The 14,711-nt window shown below is 40.9% G+C and overlaps 1 protein-coding gene across 4 annotated transcripts in view; it reads right to left on the bottom strand.

Annotated features, from left to right (window-relative positions):
• QKI (QKI, KH domain containing RNA binding) overlaps window positions 1-9,893 on the bottom strand; it is a 156,194-nt gene extending 146,301 nt beyond the window's left edge. For 3 of the 4 annotated variants that reach the window (XM_069487641.1, XM_069487643.1, XM_069487644.1), the window contains exon 1: window positions 9,587-9,893. In XM_069487641.1, coding sequence (XP_069343742.1) covers window positions 9,587-9,728 — 142 coding nt within the window. In that variant the 5' untranslated portion in view covers window positions 9,729-9,893. The remainder of the gene's footprint in view (window positions 1-9,586) is intronic. The other variant, XM_069487640.1, reaches the window with a different exon arrangement.
• Between the last annotated feature and the right edge of the window lie 4,818 nt (window positions 9,894-14,711).

The following is a 14,711-nucleotide window of genomic DNA, read 5'->3' as shown; positions in this document are numbered from 1 at the left end:
GATGTCACAATGTAGGAAAAATATTAATTTTAAAGAGATACACACATGTTTAGGGATGGAATATCAAGATATCTCTAATGTACTTAAACAAAAATAAATATAATTAAATAAAAGCAAGTAAAATGGACAAGGACTGCAGTAAAGTTCTCAGAAAGTCTGCATTGTACATGCATGGTAAACCATTCAGATTTAACAGATCAGTGAGATTGGGACAAAATTTTCTCCAAGTCAGACTAATTCAAGAATTCCTAAGATTCTCACAAACCAAGATTTTCTTCAATTCTCTTTATGAAAGCTCAATTCTAAGTAAACAAAAATTGGAGTGACAGCTAAACAAATGAGCCCTCACATGTTCTAATACTTCAGGATGAATACACTAACTTGCAAGTAAAGAAAAAGAAAAATCTGTGTATGTTTGTTACTAGTTAAAACACACTAAGAAAAAAAAACCTCTAAAAAAAAAAAACCTCCTGAAATACAGAAAACTCAAAATATAAATTTTATTAATGTTATTTTGAGAAAAATATAACTATTCACAAAAATTTTCCTAAAGGGTAACCATATAAAATAGCTTAACTCTTCACACTCCATCAAACATGTACTTCCTTAAAATCCATGTATCCTACACACTCTTGTTAGTTTACTCATTTAGAGTTCATTATGATAGCCTTTCATGATTCCCTACAACCTTCAGAATAAAATTCAAACTATGTATTTTGGCCATCAAGGCCTACCACAATCTAGCCCTAACATGGTCTCTCTCCAGTTTTCTCTTAATTCCTGCTACTCTCCATGCATTTGCCATTCCAAGCAACTTAATCTGTATGATTTCCTGAACAGGTCTTTCAGTCTTCCGTCACCTTGGTGCTGGCAATGCTGTACTTTGCCCTCCCTTGGAACGTCCTCCACTTTCCCAGTCACCTCATTAAATCCTACCAACTATCAATACCAACTCAGGTTCCACTTCTCAAAAAAACCCTTACTAGATAGTTCAGCTCAAAGTGACTTTTCTTCTGAACTACCAGAGTGCTAGTAGTGAGTGAGTTTCAGGCACATAAAAACTAGCAACATCCACATGGATAAATTACTTTCTCCCTTTTTCATTTCTCATTATCTATAAGCTGCTTTGCTTATCTGATTGTTCATCCTATCACAAACAACCTGAAAATGACAGAAATTAAATGATGATGCTATTTTACAGTATGAGTTCTTTTGCATACAACACCCATCAGTCTCAGAATACATGGATTTGAAGTTGGTAGGGCAGCTGATAATTCCACTTGCAGATGAAGAAGCTGAGGTTCAAAAAGGTTAGAGATCTTGTCCAAGATCACCAAAGTAATTAGTTAACTGCAGAGTCTCGATTAGATCTGAGCTCTGCAGTCAAAAGAACTCTTCCCACTTCACCACATGGTCTCATTAGCATATGCTGACACACTCATTTTCATCTTTACACTGGCTCACGCATGTGCATGCACACACATGCAAAGTTAACACTTGAATACCTGTCATGACAACAGGGATATCACCCAAGCATGGTGGTAGCAGCAAGAATAGAAAATTAGATACACAATTTCAGAGTAATTTTTATTTGTCCTGAGTTTAAAAATTGTATTTTTTCTTAAAAAAAAATTATTCACCTGCCATGTAACAACTACATCAGAGGAATATAGCAAAGAACTGTGGCTTATGTTTAATTCCTTTGAATATACATGAAATGAGCAATCATCCTCCAGATGCTGGCACCAGGAATGTGCTGTAGTAGTTACCTAGTGCAGCACCATTTCCACCAATTCATAAGCATCTACCTCTAGCTGTCACTCTGACTGTCACTCTTTGGCTGTCTACCTGATAAATCATTGGGCTATTCACCCCATGCTCATCTAAAACTGATACACGCGTACATTTCTGACTTCAATGACTTACCAATATTACAATTTTATATTAAATCTTCCAATCAGAAATGTTTCCTTTTGAAGAGTAAAAATAATGACAGCAATAATAACAGCAACAACACTATTAAATACACACCGGATTTATTTGTGCCACATCATTTAAAGAACTGAGGCTCTACCCTTTGGTTACCAAGAAATAAGCGAATGAGTTGAAATCCTCTAAAAACGTCTGTACTTTCTCACTTTTAGCTTCTTAATTATCACAAAATTTTTATCATTAAAAGATACCTCTCAACTCTCAGGTCCCCTGCAGCTCTAAAACAATCCTCTGATACTATTTTAATTTTCCCTACCAATGCAAGACATCCACATCCAAGAAGAAATATTCATTTCTTCATTTTTCTTACACATTTCTTCAAATACTGTTTGTAAGACAATTTTGAGACTCCATCCCAGGAAATTATGACATTGAGAGTTTATGAAAAAAGCCTTCAAATTTAAAAACTGCAAGTTTTTCTATGCATTTTCCAAGTTCTACTCTTAAAATGTAACAAAGATGTAACATATATTTTTTGCTGCTTGGTTTTTTCTAAGTATTTCAAACAATAAAATTAGCTTTAAAGCCAAGGGCTCCCCAATAATTTGCTACTGACCAGGTGATCACGCCCTGTCTTTATAATGACCCGTCCTACACTCAAAAGCAAAAGCAGGGTGCTTATTTCAGACCCGCTACCTTTTCAATCCTGGGACCAACTAGACATTTAATTATTTAGAAAACCATTCTCATCTGGAACCTCACCAGCACCCACTCTCAAAGATTTCAAGGCCAACTCACATCTACTATCTCCCTTTACAGACATAAATGTCTACACACACCCCCACACCCACTCACATGCCCTTTCCTTATTTTGTGGCCATAACATGGAACCACTTTATGGATTTAACTGCACTTTGAGGCTTTTTTCTAACACTTGAAAATCTTTGAAAGGATCCATGACAACCCAACCTGACAAATTCTGCTTACCATAAATAATGTGATAGAAATGTTACAGTGAATTGATTCATTTCACCAGCCTCAAAATTTAGTTCTATAAAACATATAGCTTACAATCAATAATACACAAAGCAACATTATGATAATAAACAAATTTTTTTTATTTTGTTAGGATTGCTGGGTTTTCACAGTAGAGTTTTTGCTTCAAGAAATTGAAGAAATGACAAAACATTAAGTATAGTCATTTGCTTGCTAACTACAGAAATTCTGGATAAATCACTTATCTTCTGCAATCTAATTTTTTAAAAATTCATCACAGATTTTCAAACATTGTTACTGCAGAGTAATAGATTCCTTTTAGAAATAGAAGAGTTACGTTTCAGTTAACTGAAAATTTCAACTTATTAGTCTTCTCAGTAATGGCACTGTTTCAAATTAGCTTAAAGATACATCTGTGTTTAAAAATTGCTATGTGTGTTAAATGACAACCTGCCACATACAATTATATTCAGCTTTCTTCTTAACTAAAACCATTCAGATAGTCCTTGTTTATTCTGAACACACCAAAGCAGCACTTAGGGACAGGGAATCTTTCCTATTGTACTTTATTATATAGAATACAAAACCTATATACGTTGACTTTTATAAGTAATTGGGGAAAAAGTTTACCTATACAATTCCAAAAGGGCCAAAACTTTCAAGAGCTGAGGTGAGTACTGGTAGATTGTCTTTGCTTATGGATTGATACACTTTGGTATAAGGACGGGCTAGAAATCATATTGCTTAAGTAAAACAATTTTATCTTTCTAATTCTCATTCATACCAATGACATTAAAGTGAAATTAAGATTAAGCACCTGGAGAGCAAGTACTACAAATAATATTTCTTAAATGTCATTTTTAAGAAAAAAATATACATACCTTTTTCTATAAGCATCTAAAACTATCACCATTATACAACTGCTTAATTTTTTAAAGGTTTGAGACAATGTTTGTGTCACCTCTATATTTTCATTTAAAAAATTCATGTGCACATCTCCTATTTTAGAGAAACTAGAAATCAAACCAAAATATACTTCAACAAACACCTGAGAGTATATATGCCAGGCTCTGAGGTGGGCACCTTCAAGGAACTAATTCCAACAAGGTAAACAAACACAAAACAGATAATAATATTACAATGTTAACTATGATAATAACTACATAGAAAGTAGTATCTAACACAGACTGGGGTACTTAAGAACAAATTTCTTAACAGTCACACTAACATACCAAACTGTTTTTTTTCTTTTCTATTAAGTGAAAATAAAACTGTAAAAATCTCACTTGGACATCAAATAATTTAGCTATTTTGGGCCCCAAAACTGAAATGCTAATTTTTATAAGTGGTGTAAGTATTCCCTAAAATTTCTCATTAGGGGAAAAAATAGATTATTGCACTTCAAATTAACACTGAACTGTCTTAATGTGAAATAAAGCAGGGGTCGGAGAAAATAATAAAGTGCTGTCAATCACGTAAATAAAAAACCGGTATATAACTCTAATTCTGGTCTGCTAACATGGGCCCACTACCTACCTTCCATCCTTTAGCCTTAAAATAGAACTTTAGATATTTTCATAACAATTGACATATGAAAAGCAGAAAGTTGCTCAGTGGGCTGTCTTTAATTTATCAACAAATAAAGCTCAACAATGTCACAGCATTTTTCATCTCCAACAGAGAAGAGCAAGTTTTGCTTACAACTGCACCATCAAACAAATATATTAGCTACACAGAATTTCTCAAATAAATTAAAGTGTAGTTCCAGTAAGTTTTAAAAAAAGCTGTCCCTACGATCACATTAGTATAATTAATTACCTTAATACCAAAACAAAACAAAAAAAGAAAAGTCCTCACATGTCTAAGTGAGGTCTCAAAAAAGGAGCATCTGAATTATGTTTCAGTGAAGGCCAGGTAAAAGGGGGGGATTATTACTTCACTTCTTTGGAAAAATGACTAATTTTAATCAGCTCAAGCACCGTAACAGTGACCAGTAAGGCAATACAAACAGAAATATAAAGTGCACAAAGCATTTAAGAAGTCAAATTACCTTGTTTTAACTTGATATTCTCAAAGTCATTTAAGAAAAGGTGTCCATAACAAATATGCTAGTGAATGTAATTAGCAAAGAGACACTTTATTAACATTAATTGCTGTAGCCTCAAGAATACAACTTTTATTATAAAACATGTAAACTAGAGAAAGTTTACAAAGGAATCATCACCTTCCAACTACAGGGGAGTTAAGCTTTAAAAGTAGAGAATGACTGCTGAAAAAATAATCCACATACGACACAAATATCATTTCCATTATTGGCATATATAGCTGGTGACACCTCCTGGATAAGGGAAAAACGTAATGGAAATGACTGATTATAAATATCAGCTTCCTTCTTATTACAACTAATTCAAAGAGCTTGTGTACAAAAACAAAATCTTAGCTCCTGAAGAACAAATTCATTATTTCACCTTATGTAAAATCTGTTTGTCACAGATATTGATTGCTGTCAATGGTTGCTTCTTCAAACAAATAGAAAACATAAAATTGTAAGAAACCTATATAGCAAGAGTCCCCTCATGACCAACAGCCATATAATTTTTTAGCCAAAGCTTTTGCAAATGAACAAAGTTTCTCGAAAAAAAAAAAATTAAATGTCGGAGAACTAAAGGTATGATACATTCAATAATGAATGCATAATAAATAGCAATAAACATTAACATGGAAAAATGTTGACTAGTAAAGCAAGTTTTAACTTAAAATATTTTTGCTAACATTCTTATGGAAGAGGCAGCAGGCAAAGTGACAAACTAAGTTGAGGTCAAAAGAAAATTTATTATAAAAACAAAAAGCCATCAGAAAATGGAAATGTATTTTTCAAATCAGTAATGCAGCATCTAATCTGCTCACTTTTTCTGTGTCACACACTAATTTTTCTGATATCAATAATGAAAAGACTTAGACCGTCCTTCCTCACAAACTATATGCTTTTATTTTTGGATCAGCAGCTTTAAGCAACACCCCCCAAAAAACAAAAACACAAAATCTTATTTTAAAATACCTAGTTTTCCACCTCCCCCTCATTTGGGATTTTTAAGTCAAAATAATTTTATTCTTCACCTTCTCAATTCTAAATTCAAAATTTTATAAAAGCGTAATTTGCACTTAACTATTGTTACTAGGTTTCATTTTCATGACAAAGGAAAGTCTTTCTTTAAAAAAATCTCTGTGTTCTAACTGCTCTTTCCGAAGGATGGTCTCAGGGTTCACTTGAAAACTTCTCTCAGAGCAGTTTAAGACCTAGGCTTTATCTGTAATCCTATAATCATCTCTATCTTCAATAAAAGATTCCAAAGTAAAGTTACGTCCTTTATATGACTGGCCCAACCCAGAATTTATTCAGGACTTTAAAAAGCAACCACGTTCAAGATACTTACAGGGAAAGAATGACAACCCTCTGCCTCCCCAGCCCTGCCCAAACAAAAACAGACAGTAAAACAAAAAGATTGTCCATAGTCAAGATCTAGACTAAAAGTTAACTTGGTAAGCAATTAAAATGCTCATTCTAAAGCATTCAAGTTTTACTCAACTACGAAAACCTCTCATACTTAATTACCAAATTTGTAAGTAGTCAAAAATTCTCAAACTGACAAATTTGTAAAGCTTATTATTTGAAAAACATTTTAAAATAAAACTGCTGAAGTCTCATTCAAAATTTCTAAATATCAAGAAACACATCTATTCTACAACATGCTAACTTCATTAAACTAATCATGGGGAAAAAATTTACAGTTTTTCAGCTAAGCATCATGGGCAAAGGAAAATGTAATTCCTGACCACAAACAGAAGTCACGATTAATTTGTTTCGGACAATGACAGGCCACAAAGGGGTAAGGCCAACTAGCCAAATTTCACAATTAAATCATGCAGCAAGAAAAAATGTGATGTACTTCACAAACCAATATTTTCCTTAAGTCAAATTAAGTTTGTAATAAGGCTAACAATTACAGGAAGCAGCTTAATCCACACTAAGGAATAGTCCTTTTTCCTGAATGTTTGCACTGGTCTGGATAAAAAACAAACAAACTTCCTTGTCATTATGCTGCCCATTTTTAAACCATTAGCTACCATACAAAAGCAATCTCTACGCTAGGGAGTTGAAAACACTAAAACTGAAGATAGACTAGAAATGGAGTAAACCATCTTAAAAGGGAAAACAAATCTTACGCAGAAGGTATCATTCTAAATAAACTATTGGTCTCCTACGTTTAAAACTCAAATGGTTACTATTTCCAACCAGAGAGAAATAAACCTTTGTTAGAAATAATGACATAATTGAAGTTTCTATATTTGAAAGACTAAAAATTATTAAAGCAAAAAGTTAGAAACCTGTTAACAAGGAATTCACTCTAAATTTAAAGATTTTAGGTTAACATAAAAGCACAAGTGAAAAGCCTTTTATAACTAATCATGAAACTCAATTTATTTAGGTTTTTTTAAAAGTACACATAAGGTGAAGGTATTTCCAAACTTTTTGTATTCTTCCACGCTCTTTGACTGAATTCAACATTTTAAGAATGCAATCTAATTTCAATTTAATTAACCCTAAATATTGTCCGGGCCTGTTTTCATTTTAATGTCTGTAAGAGATTTCTTCTAAACAAATGGACTTAAAGAAAAAAAAACTTTCAACAGAAATTGTTACTAACACTACTAAAACTTTAACCAAAATACGCCAAGGAGAAAATAACAGCACATTATTTTTTAAATGCGATAAAGTGCCAATATTTTTAAAGAAAGTGTTTTCTGTGTTAGCAAACACTTTTACAGACAAACAATGACAAATCAAATGATCTATAATTTAAGTTTTGACTAAATTTAATATAGGTCAGATTACTGAGTATATTACACATTTCATTCCAAACATTTCCATGGTTAAAAATAATAATAACTGGCGCCCCTTAGCGCCCATGGTTGGAAATACTCAGTTTAAGAGTTCCAGCAATTTTTTTTTTTTGACATTCCAGAAAGTTTTCTGCCTCCACAATCTTTCAAATGCCAACACAAATAAGAAAAGCAGAACCCCTTAAAGGGACAGCTCAAGTTTTCTCTAGAGCAATTTGAAATTAACAGATTTTTTTGTTCCAATAGCGGAAAATGTCCACTTTAAAATGGGTTACTGCGTTATGCTTAACATATGTAAAAAAAAAAAAAAAAAAAAACCCAACGAAAAAGCAGTAATAAATAAGTTTTTTACTTTAAAACTGTTTCTGTAACTTTTAAGACAACAAAAGCTCCTGTGATTTTTGTTTAACCATCTTTTTATCATGGAGATATTTCCGGTCTTTTGTTCTTTAGTGACATTCCAACTCCCTAAGCTTCAGACTCCTTTTCCCCGGTTCTATTTTTAAAAATCTCGAAATTCTTGTGAAAAATCTAAAATCCACCGTTCATCTCTCTAACCTATAGTTTTCAATTTCCTTCAAACAATCCTCTGGTGATACCTCTCAACAGAGTAAAGAAACTCCTTGCAACTCGATTTTCAAAATAGACGTTTTTGTTGGTCATTTTTTTCTGTAGGCGCCCACACAAACCCACAGCTACTAGAAATTAATATTCCAGGTTATTGCTACAAGAACTTCTTAAAGAAATTCCAGAGTTGGCCAACATTAATCTTCTTGTCATTCTTCGCTCCCCACAGCACTTCACCGACGAAGCTTTTTGCAAACTTTTGCTCAATTTTATTTCGCCCTCTGAATCCTCGATTCCCTTTCCTACAAGCTAAGGCGGCTGCGTCCCAGAAGCAAACCCTCCGCCCAAGTTCTTTCAAACTCGGGATTACGTTTAGATCTGTCATCGCGGTATTTCGTACTCCAACCCCCCCCCCGCCCGACACACACACACACACACACACACACACACACACAGAGAAAAGTGAAGTTAAACTCCTAACAGTTCTCGCTTCCCCAAACAAAAGGACAAAAAGTGCTTTTCGCTGTCATTTTGTCGTCACCTTCGGCTACATCAGCATTACTTTCGATCTCCTACGGAATTTCTTTCAATTAACAAGCCCCACGCTGACTTCAACTTGAGTATTTACAAGGTACACGAACTACAAAACACAAAACCCCACTAAATGCTTTCGTTTGGGAATCCCACAAAGTCCTCAGCAGAGGAGGGCTCCCAAATGGAGAGGCTTCGCAGATCCGCGCTGAGAGCGGGCTCGGAGGCCGCGCGGGGGCTGGGGACATGCGTGTCCTCTAGGCCGGCGGCGCGGCCCGGGCCCTGCTCTCAGGGAGGGCTCCGGGAGGACCACCGAGCCTGAACCGGCCCCTCTCGATTTTCGGAAACGTAACCGTGAAAACTAGCGGGGCCGGAGGGCTTGCCCTGAAGCCTTCCCCAGCGCACAAACTTGGGCGCCAGCGGCGCGGGGTCCCAGCCGAGCGGGCGGGGGGCGTCCGGCCCCTGCGGGTCCGCCCCGGCCCACCCGCCGCGAGCCGGGCCCGGCGCCTCCTTTGTGCGCCCTCCTCCCGGCCTCCCCGTCCCCCCGGGCGCGCGGTCCCGCCCGGCCGTGACCTTCCCTCCTTCCCCACCATCCCGAACCGGGAAAGGGGGCTGCCTCCGGCGGGGTTTGGGGGCTGGGGCCCGAGAGCCGGCTCACCTTCGTCCAGCAGCCGCTCGAGGTGGTTGAAGATCCCGCAGAAGTTGGGCAGGCTGCTCATGAGCTTCTTGTCGTTCATCAGCTGCATCAGGTAATCTGGGGTGGGCTTCGGTTTCTCCTTCGTTTCCATTTCCCCGACCATATTCCAGGCTCCGCAGCTCACTCCGCCCGCCGCCGCCGCCGCCGCCGCCGGAGAGGAGGGAGGGGCGGGGGCGAGCCCCGGCCGCCGGCCGCTCGGGACTCGGCGTCCCACTCCGCGACGGCTCCCGCTCCGGCTCCCGCGCCGAGCCCCGGGGCGGCCGGCACCGCGCGCTCGCCCGCCCCCCGCAGGCACTTTCAGCCCGGGCCCGACGCGCTCCCGGCGCCGCCGCTCCTCGGCCGCCGGCTCGGCGCGTCCCTCACGAGGCCGGCGGGCGGGAGGCGGGTCTCGGCGGGCCGAGTGCGGGCGCGGGCCGCTGGCGCCGGACGAGGAGGAGCCGGGGCCGCCGCTCCTTCAGATGGTCTCGCCCGCTCAGCGCCGCCGCCGCTGTGCCGCGGGCTCGGGGTCTCTCTGGGCTGGTCCCCGCCGCGGCGCCTCTGCCGCTGCCGCCGCGCTCTGACTGCGCTCCTCCTCTTCCTCCTCCTCCTTCTCCTCCTCCTCCTCCTCACTCACTTGGCGGCGGAGTTCGCCTCAGTTCAGGCGGCGCTGCCAGCGGCGGCGGCAGCAGCGGCGGCGGCGGCGGCGGCGGCGGGGGGAGGGGCGCGGCGCGGGGAGGGCCGGGGGCGGGCGGCGGGCGGGGCCGCGCAGGGCGGCCGTTAGCGGGGCCCAGCCGGCGCGCTCCCGCTGCCCGCCGCCGCCCCCCGGCCCGGGCCGCCGCTGTGCTCTCTCCCTCCTCCCTTGGGCTGGCTGGGCGGCCTGCGGGACCGGGCGGCGGGGGCGTGACGGGAGGTCGCGCTCGGCGAGCCCGGGCCTGGGCGCTGGGACGGGATGTCCACCAGTGCGGGCGAGACCCCAGGGAGGGGGTGGGTGTGGGCTGCGGAGTCGACAGACAGGGAGGGGCGGCGAGGGGTGCGGGTGGCCGTGCTTTCCACGGGGCGGGCGGGGCCGGCTGCCCCCCGCGCTCTTGCCGCCGTGGGTCGCAGGCGTGGTCCGGGTGGCGCGTTAGGCGAGAGGAATTCCAGCGGGACGCACCGCGACGGTGCTGCGCTCGCCACCGCCCGACTCCTCCGCCTCTCTTCCCGTTACTATAGTTTTTTTTTTTTTTTTTTTTTTTTTAATAAACCTCTCACCCACCCTCTCCGTCACCCCTAGAAAATAATTTTTTTTAACGTCCTGTTGCTTCACGGGGGACTTTTCGGGGTGGGCGTCACGTGACCAGACACGTAGCCGTGGGTCTGGAGAGCGCGTGCGCGCGTCGAGGCCGGTGACCACGCCCCTTCCGAGGGTCGCTCCGCCCCCGCCGGGCCCGCGAGCGCGCGGTGGGGGAGGGGGCCTGGAGCGCGCCTGCGTGGGACGGGGGCGGGGGCGGCAGCCGCCTTGGGGCTGGGCCGGGCGGTTCGGATCCGAGCCCTGGTCTGTTGCTCGCGGTGCCGGGGGCGGGGGTCTACAGGCCGTTAGCCCAGGCCGTCGGACCCGCCGCGGCGCCCATCTCCAAGCACAGCCAAGTCCTGGGTTGGCGGCGGCGCGCTGGTGGGGCGAGGGGAGCGCAGCGAAGGAGTTCGGGGCTCCAGAGCCCGGGGCTGCGGTGCTCGCCTCCGCAGGACTCTGCACGGGGCGCCTGGCCGGGCGCGCCGACTCCTGCTCGCTCCCTGAGGAGCCACGCGTGACGGTCCCTCCGTCGTCTCCGTAGTTCCCTTCGGTTTTTGTGATTTGCTGAGATGCTGGAAAGCAACACAGCAGAAAGAAACCACATATTGCCGGGCGGGTGGCCCCCGCAACTGCGCGCACACACGCGTGCGCACCCGCCGCGCGCAGGCAGCGTCCGCCGACGGCCGCGCCGGTGGCGCGCCTTCAGGGGCAGGGTGTGCTTGCTGCACCATCCCGTTATTCTGGAAGTGAATTATAGTTAGAGATGAACACGGGGTTTACTCAGCAACAGGGGGAACGGAACGTAAACGGTGTTTGGAATGTTTCGCTTTGTGGTGGCATCAGTATTCAGTGATAGAATGAGGCTGCAGTGTGAAATACAGAGCAATTACATAGTTTGGAAAGCAGAAGTCAACATGTATTTTTACAGACAAAAATAAAAATAGTAGGCAAGAGGTTTTCCCATGCAGTATGATGAATTTCAAATATTTAGATTTGTTTGGGAGAGTTTTCTGAGCTGCTGCAATGAAGTACTCTTTGATTTATAGAAGTTGTCACTAAGTCTGCATGTGCGTTTTATTGCAAATCATTTATAACATATTCAATTAATGTAGATAAAATTAATGTAAAATTGGCCGGGATGAGGATATTTGTGGCTGATATTTTCTGTTAATCATGTCTTACTGTGTTTTAAATGTGAACTTTAGTGATTTTAATTGTAAAATTTTGCTTCACACAAATTCTGAGGCGCACTTCCAAGTTTGAGTTGTATCGAAGGTACTAAAGGAATCTCAAACAAATACTCTGAGTGGCCAGTAGCTTCTGGCCTTTTCATTTAAAGAACACAGAAGTTCATTTTTTAAATTAAGTTACTTTGATAGAGGAAATGGTATTGCCTTGATAGAGAAAGTTTAAAACATCTAACTCTCAAAATATTTTAAATTCTCCAACAACTATAGCTGTTTATAGAGCCATAGAATATTCACCTACCTGTTTATGTAAAAATGAATTGTATAAATGCAGGGAATAATAAATCAAAAGCTGTTGTCTCATTCAATAATGTAAAGTAGGGTTCCTCGGTACCTAGAAAAATGCTAGTTTTAAAGTTGAATTATTCATTTGACCAGTTAGTGTAAAAGATGCACTTAATTTGTAAAAGTGTAAAAGATCCTCCTTAATTTGCTCACTTGTTTATTAAGCTCCTAGGTCCTGTGCTAAATGCTTTACTATATACCTCATTTAATCATCAACCTTGTGGCTTAGGTTATACTGTCATCCTCATTTTACATAACTGGAAACCCAAGGAGAAAGAGGTTAAATAACTCACCTAAGACTATAGCTAGTGAGTCTTGAGTCTGGGATTCAAATCCAGTTCTATTTTATTCTAAAACCCATGTTCTTTGTTTTTTTACTGACCCTATCCAATAAAACAGGTTGAACCCTATGACAATATTCCACCATTTTTGGCACGTAGAAACTACCATTTCATAAGGCTCAACCACTTATGATTTAGTTGAACCAGATTAAAGAACAATAATAGGTAATACTCATTTCCTATGTATTAAGTCCCTTATGGTTACAGCATTTGATAACAATATTAGGTAATAAAAGGTAATATTAATATATTACCTTTTCAAATATATGTAGATGACTTCTCTGCTCACAGTTCTTCAATGGTTTCCTCTCTCAGAAAGAAAAAAAAAAAAAAACTCTGAGGAGCCCACCAAGGCCCATGAGCCTAAATATGTGGCCCCTTGCACATATCTGACCTTATGTCCTTGCTCTCCGCCCCCAACTCACTTGGCTCCAACACCTTGGAATCCCTCTGGATCCTTAAACATTCCAAACATGCTTTCCTATCCCAGGACTGTGCACTTGATGTATCCTCTCCTTGGAAAGCTTTTCCGCAGGCATCTGCAAGCCCTGCTCCCACACTTCTCAGGTCTTAACAGGGAAGGCTTCCCTTGACACCCTGTGTAAAATAGTGCATGCATGTACACACACTCCTCCTCCATTCTATCTACTCACCTCCCCCTTTTAATTCTTTTCATAGCATTTATTTCCACCTGACATGTTATGATGTCTATGGGTCAATTTGTTTGCCACCTCCCACTGTACCATAAGCTCCATAAGAATAAGGACTTGACTTTCTTCTATTTGGGAATTCGCAACATCTAGAACAGCATATAGTAGGCACTTATTAAATATGTGTTCAGAAAGAAGTACTAAGTATTTGTTATTTACCAGGAACTCTACAAACCTCTTACCTACATTGTTTTCATCCTTACAGCAAACATTTTAGGTAGGCATGAATAGCCGTATTTCAGAGATGAGATGGCTGATGCTTAAGAGTGGCAAGTAGCTAGTGAAGGCAGAACTGGGTCCGTACAAGGTAATGCCTCTCATTGGAGATAACTGACCTATACCCTAGTAGCCACAGTATCCCTTGCTTTTCTCTCATATCCTGCCTCAAACATTCTAGGTGCATATTATAGCATTATTACCCAACATATGACAAATGCAGTGAGGACTACAAAAATTTGGGGGGGATACATGGCTTACCTTAAAAAATCTCCAGTTACTGTGGAAAGACTGTTTAATTACATTATTACAAAAATATCTTAATCTAGTATTCAAAATAAGTTACAACGTACACTGAATATGTATATGGATGAGCTTCCATTTGAAGATCTTCATACTTTTTTTACTGTGAAAAATTATGTTATCTAATATGTTGACACTAAAACTGGTTCCATATTCTAACATTAGCAGTTAACCATGAGTGGGAATATATTTTCTGTCTCTTAAATTTGATTGGCTATATTTGCTTACTGCTATTCTTGATGTTTAAAATACGAAATTATAGAACTCCAAACGTTTCTTTATCACCACAGTGTTTGTGCGGGAACTAAAATGTTCCCTAGACTTAAGATTCAGCATTTAATGGCTTTTTGTCCCAATGATCTTTTTAAAAATCTTAATTCTTGAGTTTTCCTAAAAAGGAATGGGACATTCTGGTATCTTTGTAAAGTATTAATAATTGTTTATTGTCTTCATAGATTTCTTGAATATCCTTTCATTTATTTATTTATTTATTTTGAGACAGAGTCTTGCTCTGTTTCCCTGGCTAGAGTGCCGTGGGGTCATCATAGCTCACAGCAACCTCAAACTCCTGGGCTCAAGCGATTCTCCTGCCTCAGCCTCCCGAGTAGCTGGGACTACAGACATGTGCCACCATGCCCAGCTAATTTTTTATATATGTTTTTTTAGTTGTCCAGCTAATTTCTTTATATATATATATATATATGTATGTATTTTTAGTACAGATGGGGGTCTCGC

This window comes from Eulemur rufifrons, chromosome 15 (assembly GCF_041146395.1).
Source record: "Eulemur rufifrons isolate Redbay chromosome 15, OSU_ERuf_1, whole genome shotgun sequence".
Classification (NCBI taxonomy): domain Eukaryota; kingdom Metazoa; phylum Chordata; class Mammalia; order Primates; family Lemuridae; genus Eulemur; species Eulemur rufifrons.
This window is presented reverse-complemented; position numbering and strand designations above follow the sequence as displayed.